Source organism: Alosa sapidissima, chromosome 24 (assembly GCF_018492685.1).
Source record: "Alosa sapidissima isolate fAloSap1 chromosome 24, fAloSap1.pri, whole genome shotgun sequence".
NCBI lineage: Eukaryota > Metazoa > Chordata > Actinopteri > Clupeiformes > Clupeidae > Alosa > Alosa sapidissima.
Window position 1 is genome coordinate 8,985,928 of NC_055980.1, and position 21,162 is coordinate 9,007,089.

General features: G+C 45.6%; 2 protein-coding genes across 3 annotated transcripts in view; one reads left to right on the forward strand and one right to left on the reverse strand.

Moving 5' to 3' along the window:
- The first annotated feature begins 60 nt into the window (after window positions 1-60).
- Window positions 61-11,790, forward strand: LOC121699963 (ATP-dependent RNA helicase DHX8-like). Its single transcript, XM_042082535.1, has 23 exons — window positions 61-219; window positions 1,007-1,092; window positions 1,178-1,250; window positions 1,339-1,430; window positions 1,757-1,848; window positions 1,979-2,269; window positions 2,823-2,967; window positions 3,150-3,350; window positions 3,598-3,685; window positions 3,851-3,948; window positions 4,256-4,403; window positions 5,177-5,361; window positions 5,767-5,961; window positions 6,380-6,565; window positions 6,775-6,985; window positions 7,581-7,762; window positions 7,922-8,062; window positions 8,180-8,335; window positions 9,052-9,189; window positions 9,518-9,646; window positions 9,962-10,158; window positions 10,431-10,610; window positions 11,317-11,790. Exons 1-23 carry the CDS (start codon window positions 111-113, stop codon window positions 11,534-11,536), a joined length of 3,543 nt encoding a protein of 1,180 aa, XP_041938469.1. The 5' UTR covers window positions 61-110; the 3' UTR covers window positions 11,537-11,790.
- Window positions 11,791-12,801: 1,011 nt separating this feature from the next.
- etv4 (ETS variant transcription factor 4) overlaps window positions 12,802-21,162 on the reverse strand; it is a 33,058-nt gene continuing 24,697 nt past the window's right edge. For both annotated transcript variants that reach the window (XM_042082538.1, XM_042082539.1), the window contains exons 8-12: window positions 18,471-18,539; window positions 17,290-17,337; window positions 15,871-16,043; window positions 13,705-13,806; window positions 12,802-13,521 (exon numbers count right to left, since the gene is read on the reverse strand). In XM_042082538.1, the coding sequence (XP_041938472.1) occupies window positions 13,294-13,521; window positions 13,705-13,806; window positions 15,871-16,043; window positions 17,290-17,337; window positions 18,471-18,539 (620 nt within the window). In that variant the 3' untranslated portion in view covers window positions 12,802-13,293. The remainder of the gene's footprint in view (window positions 13,522-13,704; window positions 13,807-15,870; window positions 16,044-17,289; window positions 17,338-18,470; window positions 18,540-21,162) is intronic.

A 21,162-nucleotide genomic window follows, 5' to 3' on the forward strand; every position in this document is an offset into this window, starting at 1 on the left:
TTGGTAGCGTGAGAGGGGGCGTCATTCATCATGCTTGAGTTCCGCAGCAAAAGGTGAAGTTACAGACATGCGCGTTTGATATGTGGTATGCTTGGTAACAACAGCGAAAGATGGCGGAAAACAAGCTAGTGGAGCTACAAAGGCTCGAGTACTTGTCTATGGTGTCTAAAGTTTGCACAGAACTCGATAACCATTTAGGATTAAACGACAAAGATCTAGGTAAGCTCTCATATCTTATATATTCTTGCACAACGGATACATGTGACCAGTGTTGTTAGCTAGCAAACTTACTGGAGCAGCTGAATGCTAGGTTGTCCTGTTTTGCTAAGACAAAACATGAACACTTACGCTGTCTGTCTGCTTTTAGAGTACGTACGTAAGTGTCAATGTCGATCTCACTTTATTAGTAGCACTATAAATGTGTCTGTATAAAAGTTGTCTGAACTTGGTTTTGTTGAAGTTTGTTAGCAAGTGATGGTAAGCAGTACAATTGTGTGCTAATGCTAGCATTAGAGGCCCTGTGGTGTCTGTTGCTGGATAGCATCATGCACGAGTTACATTTATTTAGGGTTACCCTGTGGGATCGATTATGAAAGTAACAATACCTGGGATATGCCCTAGGTATTGAGGCTCATGTCAGTGTTTGTTAACTGGGGTTTACTACATCATGCTCACTGATCTCTAAAGAAGATTCTTTAGAGATCAGTGATCATGCTAGTTGCCTGTCTCGTCATCTATCAGTGAGGAACCTACGTTACTTGTACGTATTGTTTCATCTTCACCACTTGCCAGCCTGGCAGCATGGGGAAACCCAGGCTAACTTGCTCTGACGATTTCCAAAACACTTTATCCACTACGTATTTTAGTGAGTAGGGTCCTGCATATCTCCCATTGGTGTGCACAGCGTACAATACAATTTTTGAGAAGTGGTAGAGAAAAACTCCCTTGTATCACATTTTGAAAATGAAAAGAACTGATGACAACCTGATGTTATTTTCACTTTCAGCTGAGTTTATCATCAGTCTGGCTGAAAAACATCCGACATTTGATTGTTTCAAAGCAGCTCTGCTCAAAAATGGAGCAGACTTCACAGTAAGTACAAAAAATTGTGAAACTCAGAACCATGAATCTGTTCTTACACATCAGTGTCACATTAGCTTCTGTTTATGTTTTCCAGGACTCACTTGTCACCAATTTGCTGCGTCTCATTCAGACAATGCACCCATCAGCTACTCCATCCACCAGCAAAGGTGATAATAACTAACTAAAAAACAAACAAAAAAGCACTCCGACCTTAAATGCTTGCTTTCTGTTCATTACTGGCTTTACTGTTTCTAGCCTCAGAGAACTCGGGAAATCCAAAAGGCGACGGCGACAAGCGTAGGGAGATGTTCCCTGGTCTCTGTTTACCAGACAATCCATCCGCAAGGGTAAGATCCAATATTATAAAATGTTTGTATCACACAGCCATTGTTCTGACACAGTCCCAACAAACTTTACCTCACTATTTCCATTACATATTCTGGATATGTGACACAGCTTCAACAATAAAATATTTACTGACTTATGAAGATGGAAGCCATTTTATTCAGAATATAATACTATGTGTAATATCTGTTTTAGACTATGTTTGATGAAGATGGAAGCCATTTTTATTGAAAATGGAATACTATGTGTAATATCTGTTTTAGACTATGCTTGATGAAGATGGAAGCCATTTTTATTGAGAATGTAATACTCTGTGTATCTGTTTTAGACTATGCTTGATGATGCCAAGGTGGCTGCAGATGCTATGAAGGAGCTGGAGATGTTCATGCCCAGTATTCAAGAAACACCAAGTACAGTCAAGTAAGGATACACCAAACCATTTATTTTCAAGCAGTCCTACATAGAAAAAAAGATAATATTGGTTTACAAGTTGTAGTTTTGTTGTGTGTTAATCGACATTCCTGAAACATATCCTTTCCCAATATTCAAGGCCCGAAAATGAAGGTGGAGCCAGAAAGAGGAGTCGCAGTCGAAGCAGAGAGCGGGACCACAGGAGACGGTCCCGCTCCCGCTCCCGGTCCCGCTCCCGGTCTCGCTCACCAAAAGTGGAGCGGAAGAGGGTGCGTAAGTCCCGCTGGGACATGGACAGCGATGCCTGGAGGGAGAGGGACAGGCACGTGGACCGGCCGCCCCCAGAGGAGCCAGTGGCTGGAGACATCTACAACGGCAAAATCAGCAGCATCATGCAGTTTGGTTGCTTTGTGCACTTGGAGGGTCTGAGGTAGGTTTTCGACCTCTTTCATCATATGCAGCTAAACTAACTTTTTCATTCAGGTGGTGCTGTCTGGAGTACCAATGTGTGTACTATGTGGATGTCCAGAGAATAGGAGTGGAGTGTGTGTGTGTGTGTGTGTGTGTGTGTGTGTGTGTGTGTGTGTGTGTGTGTGTTAAAGCTGCAGTTGGCAAGATTTTCTACCTCCACCTAGAGCCTGTTATTTGTTTTGGAAAAATCCACAGCTCCCGGTTCTTCTGGTCCAATTGAGCAGGGCTGTGTGAGATCTGACTGTCAATCACAGTCTGGTGCAGTCTGGTGTGCACTGACGAGCACAAACTCGATGAGAGGGTGCTCGGTGGTAGTGGGAGAGGGGCATGAGAGTTATAATCATTCAAAATGTTGGTTAAGTCCCCTCAATCTGTCAGACTTGCCAACTGCAGCTTTAAGGGTGGGGGGACCTGTGCTGTGGCACCCACACTCAAGCATTTTTTTACTGCTCATTACAGAGGTGTATGTGAGTGTTCCACTTATACTACGTTCCATATGATGTCCTTTTCAGAAAACGTTTTGAAGGCTTGGTGCATGTCTCAGAATTACGCAAAGAAGGAAGAGTGGCCAACGTGGCGGATGTGGTCAGCAAAGGTCAAAAGGTCAAAGTCAAAGTGTTGTCCTTCACAGGGACCAAAACCAGTCTCAGTATGAAGGTAAGAATGGGAAGACACATTGACCCCTAATAGTACTTTAGAGATCAGCCATTTTTGTCAAGTTGCATTTCTTTAATTAATCTGCCAATCCATTTAACTTGAACTGCTCGATTCAAGTCGATTGATCTCGATTTAACTTACATGACCACATTTAACTACATTACATGCTTCCTTATCTCCAGGATGTGGACCAGGAAACTGGTGAGGACCTGAACCCAAACCGCAGGAAGAATCTTTTAGGAGAGGGCACAGAGGATGCCATGAGGAACCCTGACCGACCAGTGGACCTAAACTTGACCCAGGTACCCGAGCTGGAGGAAGACACTATGGAGCGCAAGAGGCTGACCAAGATAACTGACCTGGAGAAGTGGGAGATCAAACAGGTACACTGTCCTTCCAGCTGTTAAATTCTCTTCCACTAGGTGGCAGCATTAATTTGTGTGTGGAGGTGCTGCCCTTCTTGGAGTTCTTAGAATCGGCCGGTGAAATAGATATGTTTTTCTCTTACAACCCCCTTGAACTGTTTGAAATGGCTCAAGAGATATATATGAATAATTGTTCATTTTCATTTTAACAGCCTCTGTTTATTGACGTTAAGCATTGTCTTTGTCCATCTTTATCTTTGTATAGATGATTGCTGCTAATGTTTTATCTAAAGAGGACTACCCTGAGTTTGATGAGGAAACAGGCATTCTACCAAGAATAGACGATGAAGAAGGTACGTATCGCACTGGGAAATTCTGCTTATTTATTCACTGTTTATTTATCGACTGTACTAGTTATACACCACTGTTCCAAGTATATTCCACTATTATATATGTCTGATAGCCCTCTCTGTGGCTGGATGTTTATTTTCATGTGACTCCTACTTGTGGTCCCTTAGATGAGAATTTAGATGTGGAGCTGGTTGAAGAGGAGCCCCCCTTCCTCAGAGGACGCACTAAATTCACCATGAACTTGAGTCCTGTCAAGATAGTCAAGGTGTGCTGCCATTCTCCTCGCCTTATCCCCCCCCCCCCCCCCCTCCATTCAGTTATGCTGCTATTGACTCTAATCTACATACTGACCACTCTAATCTACAAACTGACCAATCTGACTTACAAAATGAAACTGTTGCTGACTGTAATGATCACACGCGCTTCTCACTGAAACCTAATGACTCACCACTTCCTCTTCTCTTTTTATGTTTTTTGTGAGTTGGCTAAAAATATTGCCGTTAGAGCTGATCTCTCTCTGATTTATTTGAATTCTTCGAAATGAGTATCACAGTTCACGTTGTCTCCTCCAGAACCCGGACGGCTCTCTGTCCCAGGCCGCCATGATGCAGAGCGCCCTGTCCAAGGAGCGGAGGGAGGTGAAGCAGCAGGCACGCGAGGCCGAGATGGACTGTATCCCTCTGGGCCTCAACAAGCACTGGATCGACCCTATGCCTGATAGTAAGTGTCTGGCCCCCCCCCCCCCACTGCCCAGATGCTGGATCAATACTCTCCACAGCGCCTCGTCAGCAGACCACACCAAGCCATTTGGAGTCCTAAACGAAGGGACATAACGATACTGTTAATTGTATTGTTACCACAGATACAACAGCCTCTCGAATTAAGGAGTATTTGATAGATGAATAACAATCAATAGCGCAAATGGAATACCCCCCCCCCCCAAAACGTTGTCAGTCCCATAAAGAATATTGTCCAGTGTTTAGAGCGATGGCGCTCAATCTTCATTTAGGAGGGGTGGCTGGTGCTGAGTCAGGAGCGAGCCAGCCGAAGGCTGCAGAAGCCTGGGCCACTCCCATCCCATCCCATCCCGTCGTGCCTCCTCAATCACCCGGCTCACTTGAGAGTGCCAGACATCCTCTCCTCTCGTCTCGAGGAGAGGGAGATTTTTCTTTACTGCCCCACACACCCCCACCCCACCCCACCTCGGTGCGAGAGCCCTCGGGGCCCCTACTGATGGCCAGCTCATTTCCTTCAGCTCTGGTGCCCTGGTACTCTACCCAACCCCCACAAACACACACACACACACACACACACACACAGAGACCTTGCCCTGAAGTGCCAGTGCCACTGTCCCTGCATACGAGTCAGCGTCCGGTAGGGCAAATAGGGAATGGGGTGATGGTAGTCATGGGGGAAGGGAATGGTGGTCAGTTATCATAATTGCCCATCTCGAAACTAACACACTTCCTCTTTTCCCACCCCTCCTCCCCCAGTGGAGGGCAGGCAGATCGCCCAGAACATGAGGGGCATTGGCATCATGCCCGACATAGACGTGCCGGAGTGGAAGCGCTACGCCTTCGGCGGCAACACGGTCTCGTACGGGAAGAAGACCCAGATGACCATCATCGAGCAGCGAGAGAGCCTGCCCATCTTCAAGCTAAAGGAACAGCTGCTTCAGGTGCACAGGCTCAGCAGCTCAGCGTTCTCATATACTCTCCCCTTTTGTTGTCAACATCGGCTAGGGTTTAATTTTTCCAAACAGTCCGGCACTGACTGACACTTTTTTCCAAAAAGTGTGACAACAGCAAATTTGTTAGTGTCTGGTTTCCTGTATTATGATAAGTGAGTGAATTCTCATCGTGCTTAGTCGACTGAATGACCTAGCCATTGGAAAAATTTCAGAGACATTGTCAAACTATTTTGTCAGCCTATATGATCAGATACATCAGTCAAAATGACAGCGTTACTACTCACATTTGCTACTTGGCTGATGTTATCTCAGGTAATCCTACATGGATGACATTGTTATCTCAGATAATGCTAAGGCTGATATATACATGTGTTGTAATCTGCCATGTCCCAGGCTATCCATGATAACCAGATCCTGATTGTAATTGGTGAGACGGGCTCAGGGAAGACCACCCAGATGACCCAGTACCTGGCTGAGGCCGGCTACACCACCAGGGGCAAGATCGGCTGCACCCAGCCCAGAAGAGTGGCAGCCATGTCTGTGGCCAAGAGGGTGTCCGAGGAGTACGGTTGCTGTCTGGGACAGGAGGTACAGTAACTCATAAGTTCATATTTTAGCCGTGTCTTATACATTGATTTTGCAAAATTTCTTCAGCTATGAGGTTAATACACGGGGGCAGTTAATATGGTTTTGTTTCTTTTAACTTGCATAAAACGCTGTCCTGCGGCTTATAGACAAGGTGGCTAATACACCGGAAATGATTGTATGTTTTACATGTGATCAAGTTAGCTTCCATTTGTCAACAGCATAAAATAAAATATGTGTTTTTCATTTCTTCTTACTATGAACTATATTGAAAAGATGTATGTCAGGAACAACGATTTCAGGAATATTTTTTCTTCAGAATAAAGTAAAAAAAAAAAAAAATTGTTAAAGACTAGCACATCACGGTGGCATTATTGTTGAAAGACTTAAAGCTAAATGAATGTCATGGCACTCTGTATAGGTGGGATACACCATGCGTTTTGAGGACTGCACCAGCACTGAGACGGTCATCAAGTACATGACCGATGGTATGCTGCTCCGAGAGTTCCTCATCGATCCTGCGCTCTCACAGTACTGCGTCATGATGCTGGACGAGGCCCACGAAAGGAACATCTACATCGACATTCTCTTCGGCCTCCTTAAAAAGGTACGCGAGTCAGTGTTGAATGTTTTTGTATTCAGTAGTCGACCGCTGAGGTTGAGGTTATTTGTGACTTGAGGTTCAGGTAATTTGTAGCCGGCAGAAGTGATGTTGAATCTATTCTGCATTCAACACGCAATGCACTCTCTCCTGCTCGTTAAATAATATCATTTAACTGATGTGAAAAAAAACCACATTGTTCCCTTTATCCTCAGACTGTGCAAAATCGCAAAGACATGAAGCTGATCGTCACCTCTGCCACGCTGGACGCTGTAAAGTTCTCTCAGTATTTCTACGAGGCGCCCATCTTCACCATTCCCGGCCGCACATACCCTGTGGAGGTGCTCTACTGCAAAGAGCCTGAGACGGACTACCTGGATGCCAGTCTGATCACAGTCATGCAGATCCACCTGACTGAACCCCCAGGTAAGCTTCCCTCCTTAATGCGACCCATACATTAGAAGACTTTGACAAGATTTGGGAAAGATTTTTGAAAGATTGGAGTCTTTTAACTAATGCCCCCCCATTCAAACTTTACTCAAAAGACTACACCAGTTCAAGAATCTTGCCCAAATCTTGTCAAAGTCTTCTGGTATAAAGATGGCTTTACTAGTATTTGTTAGCACTTAAAATGTCCAAGGAAGTAATAAGTAATACTATATTTGACTAGTACTAGAGGATCGCCAGAGCAACACAGATGTTTAATGCATAGGTGCACAGCAATAAATTACATTTCGATGTTTACTACATCTTCGTCAGAGTTCATTAAATGGACTATTTGAATGGACTCTGTGCACCTATGCATTAAAACTTAGAAATAAGTAAACATCTGTGTTGCTTATCCTCTTGTACTAGTACGAGACTGTTCCTTCCCATAAATGCACCAGATGTCCGCAGAAGCGCTGAGGAATTACCCTTTCTGATATTAGTGTTTAACAATTGTAGACGGCAATAATGGCTCATCTTCACTGACACTAAGTCTGTGTGCCCTGCTTTGCTCTCCCTCTCCGTTCTCCTGCAGGTGATGTCCTGGTGTTCCTGACGGGTCAGGAGGAGATCGACACGGCCTGTGAGATTCTGTACGAGCGCATGAAGTCTCTGGGTCCAGATGTTCCTGAGCTCATCATCCTCCCGGTGTACTCGGCTCTGCCCAGCGAGATGCAGACCAGGATCTTTGACCCAGCACCCCCTGGCAGCAGAAAGGTGTGAAGCTTGATTCTCTTTCTCTCTCTTTTTCTCTCTCTCTCTCTCTCTCTCGTTCCTTCTTTGTCTTCCTTTTTCCACTTACTGTCTGACTTCACCTCTACCTCGGTCATATTGCCCTTTTTTTTTTGAGCTAACGCAAAATGTTGTCATTTGTAGGTGGTTATTGCCACTAACATCGCAGAGACATCCCTCACCATTGATGGCATCTATTATGTAGTGGACCCAGGCTTTGTCAAGCAAAACGTCTACAACTCTAAAACTGGCATTGACCAGCTGGTGGTGACGCCTATCTCACAGGTACACAAGCCTGCATAACTCACAAGGCTTTAATCTAAAATGCTTTCAGATGTGTCGATTTGGTTTAGCATTCACTCGTTAACCCCTCTGACTGATGACCGTTGACCTTTCCCCCAGGCCCAGGCTAAGCAGCGTGCAGGCAGAGCTGGTAGAACAGGCCCTGGTAAATGCTACAGGCTGTACACAGAGAGAGCCTACAGAGACGAGATGCTGACCACCAACGTGCCCGAGATCCAGAGAACCAACTTGGCCAGCACTATGCTGTCACTTAAGGTACTCAATCATCTGACCAGCTCTCATGCTTAGTGTTGAGAAACCCCAGTGTCAAGTACACTAAGATTAATAACACTTGGTTAGATTTTTATTAGATAAGCAGTTTTTGCAGTGAAGCATTGTGATTTATCAGTCTTATTACTTTATATGTATTTCACTTCTCATTTTGAAAATTGTGAAATGTCAAACAGTGATGTGAACTTTTGGCCGGATATTTTCCACCTGCCCTCATCCCCAGTGCCAGAACTGAACATGATCACTTAATAAGTCTGACCCTTGTGTAATGACGCCGACCTTAATTTGAAGTCATGCACCTGTTTGGATGTGCTCAGGTCAGGGCTCAAAGTTAACTTTTAAAAGTGGTTGCCAGCTTGGCAACCAGGTATGAGGTTTTGGTTGCCAAAGCCAACCAAATCTGGTTGCCACTTGTAACAATTTGGTAGCCAAGGGCAACCATTAATGTGGAGCCCTGGCTCCAGGGCCTCCGGGTGGTTGTTGGAACATAAGCCCCAATCACCATGCATCTTTGTTTCATATGTCAACCACAACCTTACACATTTCTTTTGTGCACCACCTTGTTTTGAACACGGCCATTATCAGTGCACCATCAGGCAGCCGATAAAGATCACAGAGATCAAGCTCACAGACCAGTAGTGTTACTGTCTAAATGACCTCTCTGATATGCACATTAAGTGTTCTTTTTCGCTCTCGCTCAGGCCATGGGTATCAATGACCTGCTGTCGTTTGACTTCATGGACGCCCCTCCAATGGAGACCCTGGTGACTGCGATGGAGCAGCTCTATACCCTGGGAGCCTTGGATGATGAGGGGCTGCTCACACGTCTTGGCCGCAGGGTGAGATTTCCATTTCTCTGTGTATGCAAAAGCACTGCTGTATGAGGCACAATTGAAACAACATGGGACCTCAGATGGTGGGATTTTTGGAATCATTCTCTGATGAGATGTGATGTAGATATGATGCACGAGTATTGTATCATGTGGAATGGTCAGATAACGTAACCTGACTTGCAGAACTGAACAAGTTTGTTTGTGTTGTAATGTAATGATGTAGAATGAGGACAGGAAATGTGATGCAAAGCATATCTCATACAAACTCTGTATACCACTCTTTTTTTCATCTTTCTTTCTTCCTTTCTTCTCTCTTTCTTTCTGTCCTTCTCAGATGGCGGAGTTCCCCCTGGCCCCCATGTTGTGTAAGATGCTTATCATGTCAGTGCATCTGGGCTGCAGCGAGGAGATGTTGACCATTGTGTCCATGCTGTCTGTGCAGAATGTCTTCTACAGACCAAAGGTACTGGTGTTGTCATGTTACTATGGAGAAATGTGTGGCAACAATGAAAATGCCGTTTACAGGAAATGTTCTCATGATGCTGTTCCAAGCAACTGGTTCTGTCATACTTAGATTATACTTAGTCTGTTTGTGAGAAGATTGCTCTTCTAGAAGTCTAGACCTCTTGGAACTGTAAAGTAGAATTGCCTTACAAAGACGTTTTTAAGTCGTCTATTTATCATCTTTCTGGCTATTGTATGTTTTTTTTGCAAAGGATAATATATTAATGCGGGTATTTTTTTTATTTTTTTCAACTCTAATTTAATTTCCTTTCAGGATAAGCAAATGCAAGCAGATCAGAAGAAAGCCAAGTTTCACCAGCCAGAAGGAGATCACCTTACTCTGCTGTCAGTCTACAACTCCTGGAAGAACAACAAATTCTCCAACCCCTGGTGTTTCGAGAACTTCATCCAGGCCAGATCGCTGCGCCGCGCACAGGATATCCGCAAACAGATGCTGGGCATCATGGACCGGTAAAAAATTCTCAGATATCGTACTGACTATAACTTTGCAAATGGCAGATTTTGAAAATGGTATTAAGTTATGTAGCCATAGCCATATGGCCCAGTCACTGCATGCTTTCCATGTAAACCTTGCTTGGCTGATCATATTGATTGGGCATATCTGCTATAAGATATTTAATGTCACACCTTAAACAGATTATGATGGTGTAATGCCTTGAGAATGCACTTTGCCGAGGACATTGTGATTGTATCTTCACTATGTTGCCTTTGTCCCCTCATAGACATAAGTTAGACATGGTGTCTTGTGGGAAGGCCACTGTTCGTGTGCAGAAAGCCATCTGCAGTGGTTTCTTCCGTAATGCTGCCAAGAAAGACCCACAGGAGGGCTACCGGACGCTCATCGACCAGCAGGTGGTCTACATCCATCCTGCCAGCGCCCTCTTCAACAGACAACCAGAGTGGTGAGTACTCCGTCCACCATCACAGACCAGGCATGGACACACCTTAAACACTGCAAAAATTAAAATCTTATATTAAGATCAAAACATCTATTTGGTATTGTTTTCAGTATGAAGAGAACCACCTAGCACTCTCCCGAAAGATCATTTTGACCAAATTTAAGAAGACTCTTATCAAGACAAATTTGCTTAAATGTCCTTGATGACTGGCAGACAAATTTGCTTGTTTTCAGGATGAGACATCTTAAAATAAGTCCATTAATTTTACGAGAAAGCGCTAGGTAAGTCTCTTTATACTGAAAACAATCATAACTACATTTTTTGATCTTGATAGAAGATCAGTAACACTTGGTTAGATTTTATTAGTTTTTGCAGTGAGGCATTGTGATTTGTCAGTCGTGTGACTTTCTTGTACACATCTGAATAGAACAGAGGCTGTGTTGATAATAACGTTCATCTTGTCTGGACATTCCCACTCACACAATTTTATTCACAAGGTCCCACTGATGCAGTCAGAAATCTGCCAACACCTTTAGCTGTTTTATTTCCTCAAGTCCATGATTAGTTATTGATATCTGACTAGGAGGGCTGTCTTGATTTCTCCTTATTCAGCATTTGCTGCCTTGCTTGTTTTAACTGGGTAGTCAGATTACAGAAATCTGCATTGGCTTCCTGTGTCACCAACTTTTGAATATTTTCTCGTCACTAGGTTGGTGTACCACGAGCTGGTGTTGACCACTAAGGAATACATGCGCGAGATAACAACTATTGACCCACGCTGGCTGGTGGAGTTCGCGCCGGCTTTCTTCAAAGTGTCCGACCCCACGCGCCTCAGCAAGCAGAAGAAGATGCAGCGACTGGAGCCACTGTACAACCGCTACGAGGAGCCCAACGCCTGGAGAATTTCCAGAGCCTTCCGCAGACGATAGTCTTGCTTCTCGTGATGCACCACACTACAGTCACCACAGCCGTTGTTGTCTTGTCACGGCGAAGGCAGGCCTGGCACTTGTATCTCTTCAGACATTTCCTCGGAGGCAGTGCTGTGCCCAGTGTGAATATAACAGGACACTTTTCCAACATTGCTTTACATCCCAAACCAGCGTTTTCATTTTGCCTTTACAGTTATTCACACATGTGAACTTCAAACACCATTGCAAATTAAAAAATGTTATTATTTTGTGGAGGATGTCTTAATGCCGTAATGCTTATTTGTGCATAAATTGTGTTAGCAGATATCAATTCAGATTACTCGACAGATTATGGGGATTTCTGTACTGTGGAACTGTAATTAGTTTTAAGCCGAATCCAGGCCCATATTTGGTGACAAGAATGGGGAACGGAAGGAGGTACTCAATTCAATTATTTTCAATGTGGAAGTCATAATGGGACTGGATATCTCGAACAGATGTTGTGCATGTGCAACTGAATGTGTCTGTGTGTGTGAGAGACAAAGACAGCGAGAGAGTGAGAGAGAGAGTGAGTGGAGTAATATATTTATAGATCATAAAAAACTTTTATACTTTGTCGACAGAATCGACAACAGGAAATTGTGTGCTATTGTCTGTACTTTTGCAATACATCAGCTAACCGCAACAACGTCTTGTTCTCCAATGTCTTTAAAGTATTGTAGGATTCTTTTACCACCGTAAGACCTTTATAGTCTATATCCATTAGTTTGACTGGCACCAAGCTTAATGGGTTTTTATTTAATATATTTATCAATAGCTTTTTAGGTTATTTTATGAGTCATATCTGTGGTGGCAGTGAAGGGATATGGAATTGTTTCCTAAAGTTTAAATGAATCCATCAAGCAATATATATGCTAAACTTTACAAAAAAATGGCAAAGTTAAGATTACAGTAGTTTACTGGGTCTTAAAACATCTTTCTGTATAGTACAAATTAACTAGTTAATGCTGTTATCAAAGCTGATGAAAAACAATCCCTGTGCCTAGAATCAACAGTCCTTTCCATGAAAGATTTGGAAGGATTTTTCTAGCTACAAAAAGCTAATTATCATTTTAAAATCTTGCTTTTTTTTGTTGGTCTGTAAGCCATTGACATGTAAATGTCTTATACACTTGAGATTTATAGACATTTTGAGGGTTTGTGTTGCAGGCACTGTATGTTGAGAAGTTGGTTACATATTGCTCAGCCAGTTGAAGTGGGACATGTTCTATCTGTCCAGTCAAGAGTTTTAACGGTTTACGTTGGTTTTATTGACATGTCTCAGTGGTACATAGTGTTCAAGCAAGTTGTCACAAACACCACAAACAACCCTCCATCAAGGGCACAGAGCATTTTTATGTCTTGTTTTATGGGGAAGGAAGGTAATGGAAAACCCCTGCTTTTGATCCCCACAAACTACTCATTACATTTTCACAACGACTTCCCCTGCTGCCCCACAAATAATCCACAGCCACCTGGTTAGTAGTAATATTGGGTCTTTATTAAGCAATCTCTGTAAGCACAGACTTGTGGATAGGCCTCAGAAGTGAGAGGAATGCTGAATCCCTAATGAGATTAATTTAAAACAAACAAAAAAAAAACACCATAGCCTTATATACAAGAGGATGGGGGGGGCATGTGCAATAGATGCAGGACTGGGGAGGGGGGGTGGTATGGGGGGTGGAGAGGTGGGTTGGGGGTTGGGGCGGGATGTGGGGGAGGAGGGCAATTCGGTGGCATTAGTACATGTAGCCTTTGGAGTAGGGCTGGGCCCCCATGGCGCTGGCGGCTTGTTCGGGTGGGTAGTTCACCCCCTCATCCAGGTGGGAGAGTGGCACGGTGTCCTCCTCGTTGACGTAGCGCTCGAACTCGGCCTTCAGGCTGGGCCGCTGATTGTCGGGGAACGCCAGGGAGATGAGCGCCTCCGGCTCGCACACAAACTTGTAAACGTAACGCTCTCCCGCCACCTGCCAAGGCCAAGGACAGTGAGGTTAGAAACTAAACCACAAATCATGCACCAAACGTTCACACTTACACTTTTACTAGAATAACATGATTTTAAACTGACATGAGGGGTCTATACACATTGCTGTATTAAAACATGGTTTAGTTGTATGTGGCAAGGTAGAAATGGCATTTGCTCTGCTTACCTTTTGCATGATTCCCTTCTCATAGTAGTAGCGCAGTGAGCGACTCAGTTTGTCGTAGTTCATGGCTGGACGGTTTTTCTGCATCCCCCAAAGTCTTGCCACCTGAGAGAAGCAGGGGAGGAGAGAGACTGTGACTCAGATGAAATAACTATGGTGTAATTAACATGATTCATGTTTACCGGTAAGTAGGACTACTTATTTACCTCGCTCTAGGCTCTAGCTTTACTTTTATAGGCTACTGTCATTATGTTGTAAACTGAGTAAGTTGGGGAGAATCTCTCCACTTTGACCATTTACAGTAGAGGGCGCTGTTGGCCCGGTGTGTATGTAAAGGTTAACATTTTTGGGCGGCGAGGGTGCAGGAGTGTGGAAAACAGGGCGAGCCACCAACATGTTGATTCAGCCCCGCTTTATGTAACCCCGCAATCACATGCATGAGAGCTGAGCTCCCATAGTGTTTGTCATCCCCCCCGCAAACAAACACACACACACACACACACACACAGACACACACACACCAGAGCTCCAGCTAAGCTAAATAATACTCTTGACCATCTGAAAAGCCAAGTGCACACACACACACACACACACACAGCTTTGCCATTTGTGCACTCTTCCTCTAGCTTTCCACACCTTCTGAAGTATGTTTGTGTTTTATTAAGTTTGTTTAAAAATGTCTGATTGAATCCAAAGGTCTCCAAACTCAAACTGAACGCAAATGAAAGTCACCACTTTAAGGGGGATTGGGAGGAGGGGGAGGGGGGGGGGTTGAGACTTCCCTTAGGGAGAGATGGTTTGTATTTGGTCTCTCAAGGAAAGAGAGAAGAGAGAGAGAGAGCTCTCAGTCGCCGCTGTATAAGTCCAGCTGTAATGAATGATTAATGCGGACAGTGCTGGCCTGATGGAGGCCTGCTCGGCGAGTGTGGCTGCCTGCTGAGTAATGCTCTTTAGCTGTCTACTGACCACAGACAATGGGAGGGTGAAGTGGCGAGCGGGCGCGAGTTGGATGCGAGCGCGCGCGGTGCCCTGACCATAGCGGCCCCGCAGCAGAGTGCACAGGGTGGTAATATTTTGTAATAGAACTCCAGCCTCCATTTTGCATTTGGCTTGGGCAAGCTGTGTGTGTGTGTGTGTGTGTGTGTGTGTGTGTGTGTGTGTGTGTGTGTGTGTGTGTGTGGAGGGTAAATAATGCATGGCGGCTAATGGAGAGCTGGCACTGGTGAGCCCCAGGGGAGTTTGCAGATGCGTGTGGTGGGAACGGACGAACGGATGGATTTGATGAGGAGGAGGGCGAAGCTCTTTTATGGATCCTTGTTCCAGACGCTGCAAGGCAGCACGGGGGTGAAAGTGACTCCAAACAGCTCACCTGTGGCTGTGGCTCAGCTGATGTATCAATGACTCGCATGGAAAAAAGAATGCTGACTGGAGAACAGGCTCTTCCTGGTTGCGTACTCAAGTTGTGTATTAGCAGTGGAAAAGTTGCCCTGGTCTAAGGTCAGTCCTAAATTCCTTCATGAACCATTCATCAACTATGAGGCAGTTTCCCCTACATGTATTAAGCCTCGTCCTAAAATACACAGAAACTTCAATGACAAGCTCCATTGATAATTGTCTAGGACTAGGCTTAATACAAGTACGGGAAGTCGACCCTATATGTCTAGAGCCCTAGCCTGACCAGCCAGACCCACATCAAGATGTAGGGTCTGGGATCTCACCATTCGCAGTGCACAATCCGAGGGGCGGGATAAACGGTTGTCATTCAAATTCCCTCTGCATGCAATAGGATAACGCTACAACTCATGAGTCCCATTCGTTTTTCCACCAGTGGAGCTAGTTTGCTAGTTGATCAAATTTTTGGCAACTTAAAAAAGCTTAACTCGTGCCGTGCTGTTCGCAAGCAGCAGCATCCATCTTCTTTGTTTTCAAGTAGCAGGGAATTCACGCGGAACCGTCGCAACTTTGCCATCATTATGTTAAGCCTGACTCTATACACGATGTGATTGGCCTAATTGAAGTTTCATTTTTCCAGCTCGCAAGCCAACGGAGAGTTGCTAGACTACCCTGGGTAGGGTGCGTCTAGATTTCTAGGCTACTAGAGCCCCAAAAACCCCTATGAAGTTATTATCTTCAGGCAGTGTTTAAGGATGGATTTGGAAGGACCCTTACCTCCTCTGGCTCAATGAGTTTAAACTCCATGCCGCGGCCAGTCCAGGCGATGAAGTGGGCATTGCCTGGGTCGTCCAGCAGGGCCACCAGGAACTGCCAGAGCTGCAGGGAACCGCGGCGCTGGTAGGGGGCGCCCTCACGGAAGACGGTGCCCGCTTCCTGCTTGACCTCACCTGGTGGACAAACACATGGAATACACAAAGGGGTCAAGCTACGACAGAGGGATGGACAGAGGAATGCTGTCGCTAATCTGTGCAAGCTATGTACACTGCCTTGTCACAACAAAGCTACCTTACAGCATAAGCCTTCTGTAAACTGAGTGTGTGGTCGCTAGCCTCTGGCTTAGTGGGCAGTATCCGTTACTCCCAGTTCTCATACCAGACCTGTTGAAACAGGGTTAGGCCAAACTAGCCCCATGGTCTCGTGTTGCCGGCACAAATGACCACACCAGATAGACTTTCACGGGCGGATCAGATAGACGTTAATTACAGCACAGGAGGCTTAGTTGGACTCCAAGTGCAGTGGAGGAGTCATAGGTGTGTTTGTTTGTGGGCAGTTTAAAGGTTGTAATCCTTCACCTTGAGGGCAGTTCTTGAAGTAAGAAGACTAGAAAATTAACCACAGGCTAACTTGCTCTCAGACCGGGCAGTAAATTAGGCTGTCGGCTAGCAATGCGGCTGTAAGATAAACGACGAAGCTAACGTCATCGTCAGAGTCTAGGGGGAAATAGCTTATCCAGTAAAATGCTGAATAATAAATTAGATAACGATAAGTTGAATGAGTCATGTTCAGACTGTATTTCTCCTCCTTATTCCAGGAAATTCCAAACTAGACTGACTATTCCTCTTATGTGGTGATGGTGAAAATGATTTTAGCATTAGCGCGTTCACTGCCTGGCACCCAGGCGTGGGAACCCCAGTAAGGTAACTGACACCCTCGCTCCAGAACATGTTCACACCAGTTCAGCTGGTGCGACTGTCCTTGAGATTCCCAACCCAGGACAGTCAATCAATCAGCGCCATGGGAAAGCGACAGCTAAGCTCATTCTGAAGACGTCATGAGAGCCGCGGTATGCCTCGCACATGGGAAAACAGACACCTCGCACCGTCACAGCCCAGATTGGTAACGCAGGTCTCTGAGGCCTCTATGGTTATTGTTTGTCTCTGTATCAGTTTGCTTCTTGCACTGAGGATGCTGTTGCTGATAGGTGTGTGTACAGGTGTGGATTATTGTCTGTGTGAAAGTCGATCCTGAACTGTGCACCAAGCGAGCAAACGTGTGTGTGTGTGTGTGTTGTTGCATTTCAGCGATCACTTGATGCACCTGGTGACCCCCATCTTGTTGTTTGAGCTTCCTTTGAGCATTATTACTTCTTTTGAGGTTAATAAGATACAACAGGATATTCAGTAAGACGCTCACCTTCAAACTTCTCAGGAACGACTCGGGAGTCATTTTCGAACAGATAACCTGGGAAAAAAACATTAAAAAAATGTGTTTGTTACAAAAGGTTCACAGCAAAGGCTTTGTGAATGTTTGCTTGTTCACTCATGCCAGACTGCCTGTGTCCAGGCAATGAGGTTGAATTACACTGAAAATCACGACTGAGGCAACAAATGTGTTTTTGCTTAAATGGGGAAAAAATACTTGAATGGGTCACAAAAAAGAGTCTTGCATAACAGCAATGAACTCTGAAGGAGACAGCAATTCTCCTCGAGGCCTTGTGATTCAGAGAGGCTCTACAATGACGACAAAAAAGGGACAAAGACGCATTTCGGATGATCTGTGGCGCTCGGGACATTTGACCAGCTGCAGAGGATGTGACGGCCATTCTGTTATTAATAACTCATTATAGCAGGGCGTAGAGACGACGGCTGGAATTACTCAAAACGGTGCGACACAAACAAAGCAAAGGGGATGGATTATTTTTTCGCTCCTCCAGGAAAAATACTCGGCTTTTCCAGTAGTAATATTTACCCTGGAATTCCTGAGGCGAAGGGGGGAAGGTTGGGGTAGCGGGGGGAGAGGAGAAGTGAGAGACTCTGCCAATGGAAACACAGACCCTCTGGCCTGGTAAGCCAATGACCACAGCAAGCGCCGGCCAATCCGCGAGTGCATCGGAGTTATGAATGGGCAAATCTGCCGAGCCTCTGCCTTAACCGTCTCACCGCGGCCCTCTGCGACTAGCCCTGGACATTTTGGCATTAGTCATTAAAGCACTCATCACTCCACCCTCACATGGACCTGTTCCATGGGGGATTCCCTCTAAGGCGAGTCAGTTCATGTGAGAGGGAAGAGACACGGCACAATGCAGGCCTATTTGGATATTGCTTATTTGCATGAAAGGATGACAATTCCTTATCTGTGCACTCAATTGTTGAGAGAGCCCTTTTAATGTCAGTCAGTGTCATTATTTCCAATACCTACCAACTATGTCATAAAATATGTGTGGTATATTGTATTATGCATCATATAATTCTTCTGAATGTAGTTTGAGAATGGAGAAATGGGTGGAAAAAAATGTGTTTTAACAATTGTGGAAAACTGTAAGTGTTCCCTTAATTGTTTTGATTATATATCTGCGATATGAATAAAACCTTTACCTTCATTGTTATGCTGTTGGTTTGGGTAGCCCTCATTGTGTTGGTACATTGAAGTACATCCAGGCACATCTAGGAGAGGAGACAAGGAGACAAGGAGAGGAGTGAGTAAGCCTCAAGAGCAGAAGGGGATAAGTGAGCACTGAGTCGAGCTCTGCTAAGTCAACTACATTGTCCAGCTGCATGTTGGACTGTTCAGTGCCTCGGCAGGCCTCTCCTGTGTTTTACTGATGCCGTTGACCTCTGCTCCAGAGTGCAGCAAGGACAGACACCGGCATTTGTCATAATATCACCTGTCGGCAGGGATATTTATAGGCGGCTGGGCAGCCAGAGGGACACAGCGCTGGAATCATGAAGCTGCTCCCTGCAGCGTCGGCACTGCACTGTCCCGTGCTGGCCCGCGCTGTGCCCACCTGCAGCCGACCTGTCACACCATCTATGGCCCGGATGTCTCACTCTCATCCTCCCACCCCCCTCCACATCTCCCAGGGGCGGGGGAGAGGGGAGGAGAGTTAGGGCACGAGAGCGTGTGCCCACATTCCAGTTTTTAGTGGTTACTGTTATATGTGTTACATTACAGCTCTTAATGATACAGATCTAAATCGAAACATTTCCTCCTCTGTCTTCCCTTTGTCTGGGTCTGTCTGTGTGTGTGTGTCTGTGTGTGTGTCTGTGTTTGGGTTTCTGTTTGTGTCTGTGTCAGTCTGTCTATGTTCTCATTCTACAGGCATTGGTGGCGCAGAGTGGAGGAGGATACCAAGGTGGAGTGCCCTTGCTTCTTTGCAAGGTGACTCATGCTCTGAGAATCTGGCTACTGCATGTTGCGAGAAGTCAACAAGAAAATAAAATAGTTTGCACGCCAACAATCGTCCTGCGATAACATGGTCGTTGTTTTTCTCTTCATTTCCTTCTTTAATTGGGTGGAGCTGATCAATACACTTGAATGTATTTGAGAGGTAACCCTAATAGCCCTAAATGACTTTGCCATTTCTGTTGTGGCATCGTGTCTGACAAAGAGCGTAAGACTATAATTACTGTCTAAATGTCAGCGAGCCTGCGTGAGGCTCTCGCTCGCTGGCTCGCGCAGCGACACCGCGGACAACACCCTCATCAGTGTCAGACGGGTGTTGAATGTGCTCCAGCTTATTCACCATTCCTGTGCTGATAGGAGGAGGGACTGCCACAGAGCAGAGCAGGCAGCCTCAGAGGCTGGGTTAGAGAGAGAGAGAGATTTCATGGAAAGAGAGAAGAATAGTGGAAGAGGAAGAAAGAGATCAGGTGAATAAGTAGTCAGAGAGTGAGTGAGACCGAAAGTGAAGGAGAGAGGGAAATGGGAAAATTCCAAAGAAAGACATAAAGAGGAAGAGAGATGGGCAGACAGAGAGACAGGCAGACAGAAAGAGAGACAAGTTCCAGTAGAGAGGGAGAGACAGGCAGACAGAGAGAGAGACAAGTTCCAGTAGAGAGGGAGAGACAGGCAGACAGAGAGAGAGACAAGTTCCAGTAGAGAGGGAGAGACAAAAAGTGAGAGTAACAGATAAGACGGATTGGCAGTAAGGGAGTGGGAGAGGCAATCAGACTGACAGACATATTCATAGACCACAAGAGTGACAGTAAGACAGAAACAGAGTAAAGACAGACAAACAGGTTCTGAGAGAAAGAGAGAGAGAGAGAGAGAGAGAGGGAGGGAGAGAGAAAGAGAGAGGGCAAAGCACTCTCCTCTCACAGTTCACTGATAAGGCGTCCGCAGCAGGCCGGTCTCCACCTCTGATAGCACAGTTTATCCACAGACAAACATCCTTTTGTTGGCCTCGCTCAGCTCTGACGCCGCCAGATTCCTCGCAAGCACAAAGCTAACTCTGTCAGCCCTATCAAATCGGGCCCGTTTGAAAGACAGGCAAAAATGGGCCGCCGCTGCTCGGTGCGTGCCACGCCGCCTTTGTAGCCGCGTTAGTGTTTGACGTGCCCTCCCTCTCTCTCTCCCTCAATCTCTCTCTCCATCAATCTCTCTCTAGCCCTCTCTCTATCCCTCCATCCCGTGCCTGTCAGCTATGCAAACTTCAGCTGAGCCAAGACGTCCCCTGTTTTAATCGTTCAGACTGTAGTAATGAATGGGGCTCACAAAAGGGGTGTGTTTCTATCACTGTATCTGACGCACATGCACACACGCACACGCACACACACACACACATACACATACACATACACATACACATACACATACACATACACATACACATACACACACACACACACACACACAAACAAACATGCACAGAGACAGACAGAGAGAAAGAGAGACAGACAGAGAGAGAGAGAGAGACTTAGACTCTGCTGCTCTCAGCAAAGTTGTGTGTTTCTCTAAGCCAAGGCCCCCGGCTACCCCACCCTGCCCCCCCTCTCTCCCCCCACCTCACCCCATCACCACACCAAGCCAGCGCGAGGCTCGCGTTACCGCGGCTACGCTCATTTTTCCATTATGAGTTCATCTGCCTGCAGAAAAGGAAGCCGCTGCTGAAACCCTACACCTCCGAGCACTCCGCTGGGGATTCTAGTCTTTCCAATGCCCTCCATTTTCTCAATGAAATTCCTCTGCCTCCCTTTCACAGAGCACAAGAAAGAGCAGGAGGAGGAGGAGGTGGAGGAGAGAGAGAGAGAGAGAGAGAGAGAGGAGAGAGGTGATGAGAGGAGAAAA

Coding starts and splice junctions, on each gene's coding strand:
- LOC121699963 (XM_042082535.1), top strand. CDS start 111: ATGGCGGAAAACAAGCTAGTGGAGCTACAAAGGCTCGAGTACTTGTCT. Junction 3,686..3,850: donor AAGAATAGACGATGAAGAAG/GTACGTATCGCA, acceptor GTGGTCCCTTAG/ATGAGAATTTAGATGTGGAG. Junction 10,611..11,316: donor TTCAACAGACAACCAGAGTG/GTGAGTACTCCG, acceptor TCTCGTCACTAG/GTTGGTGTACCACGAGCTGG.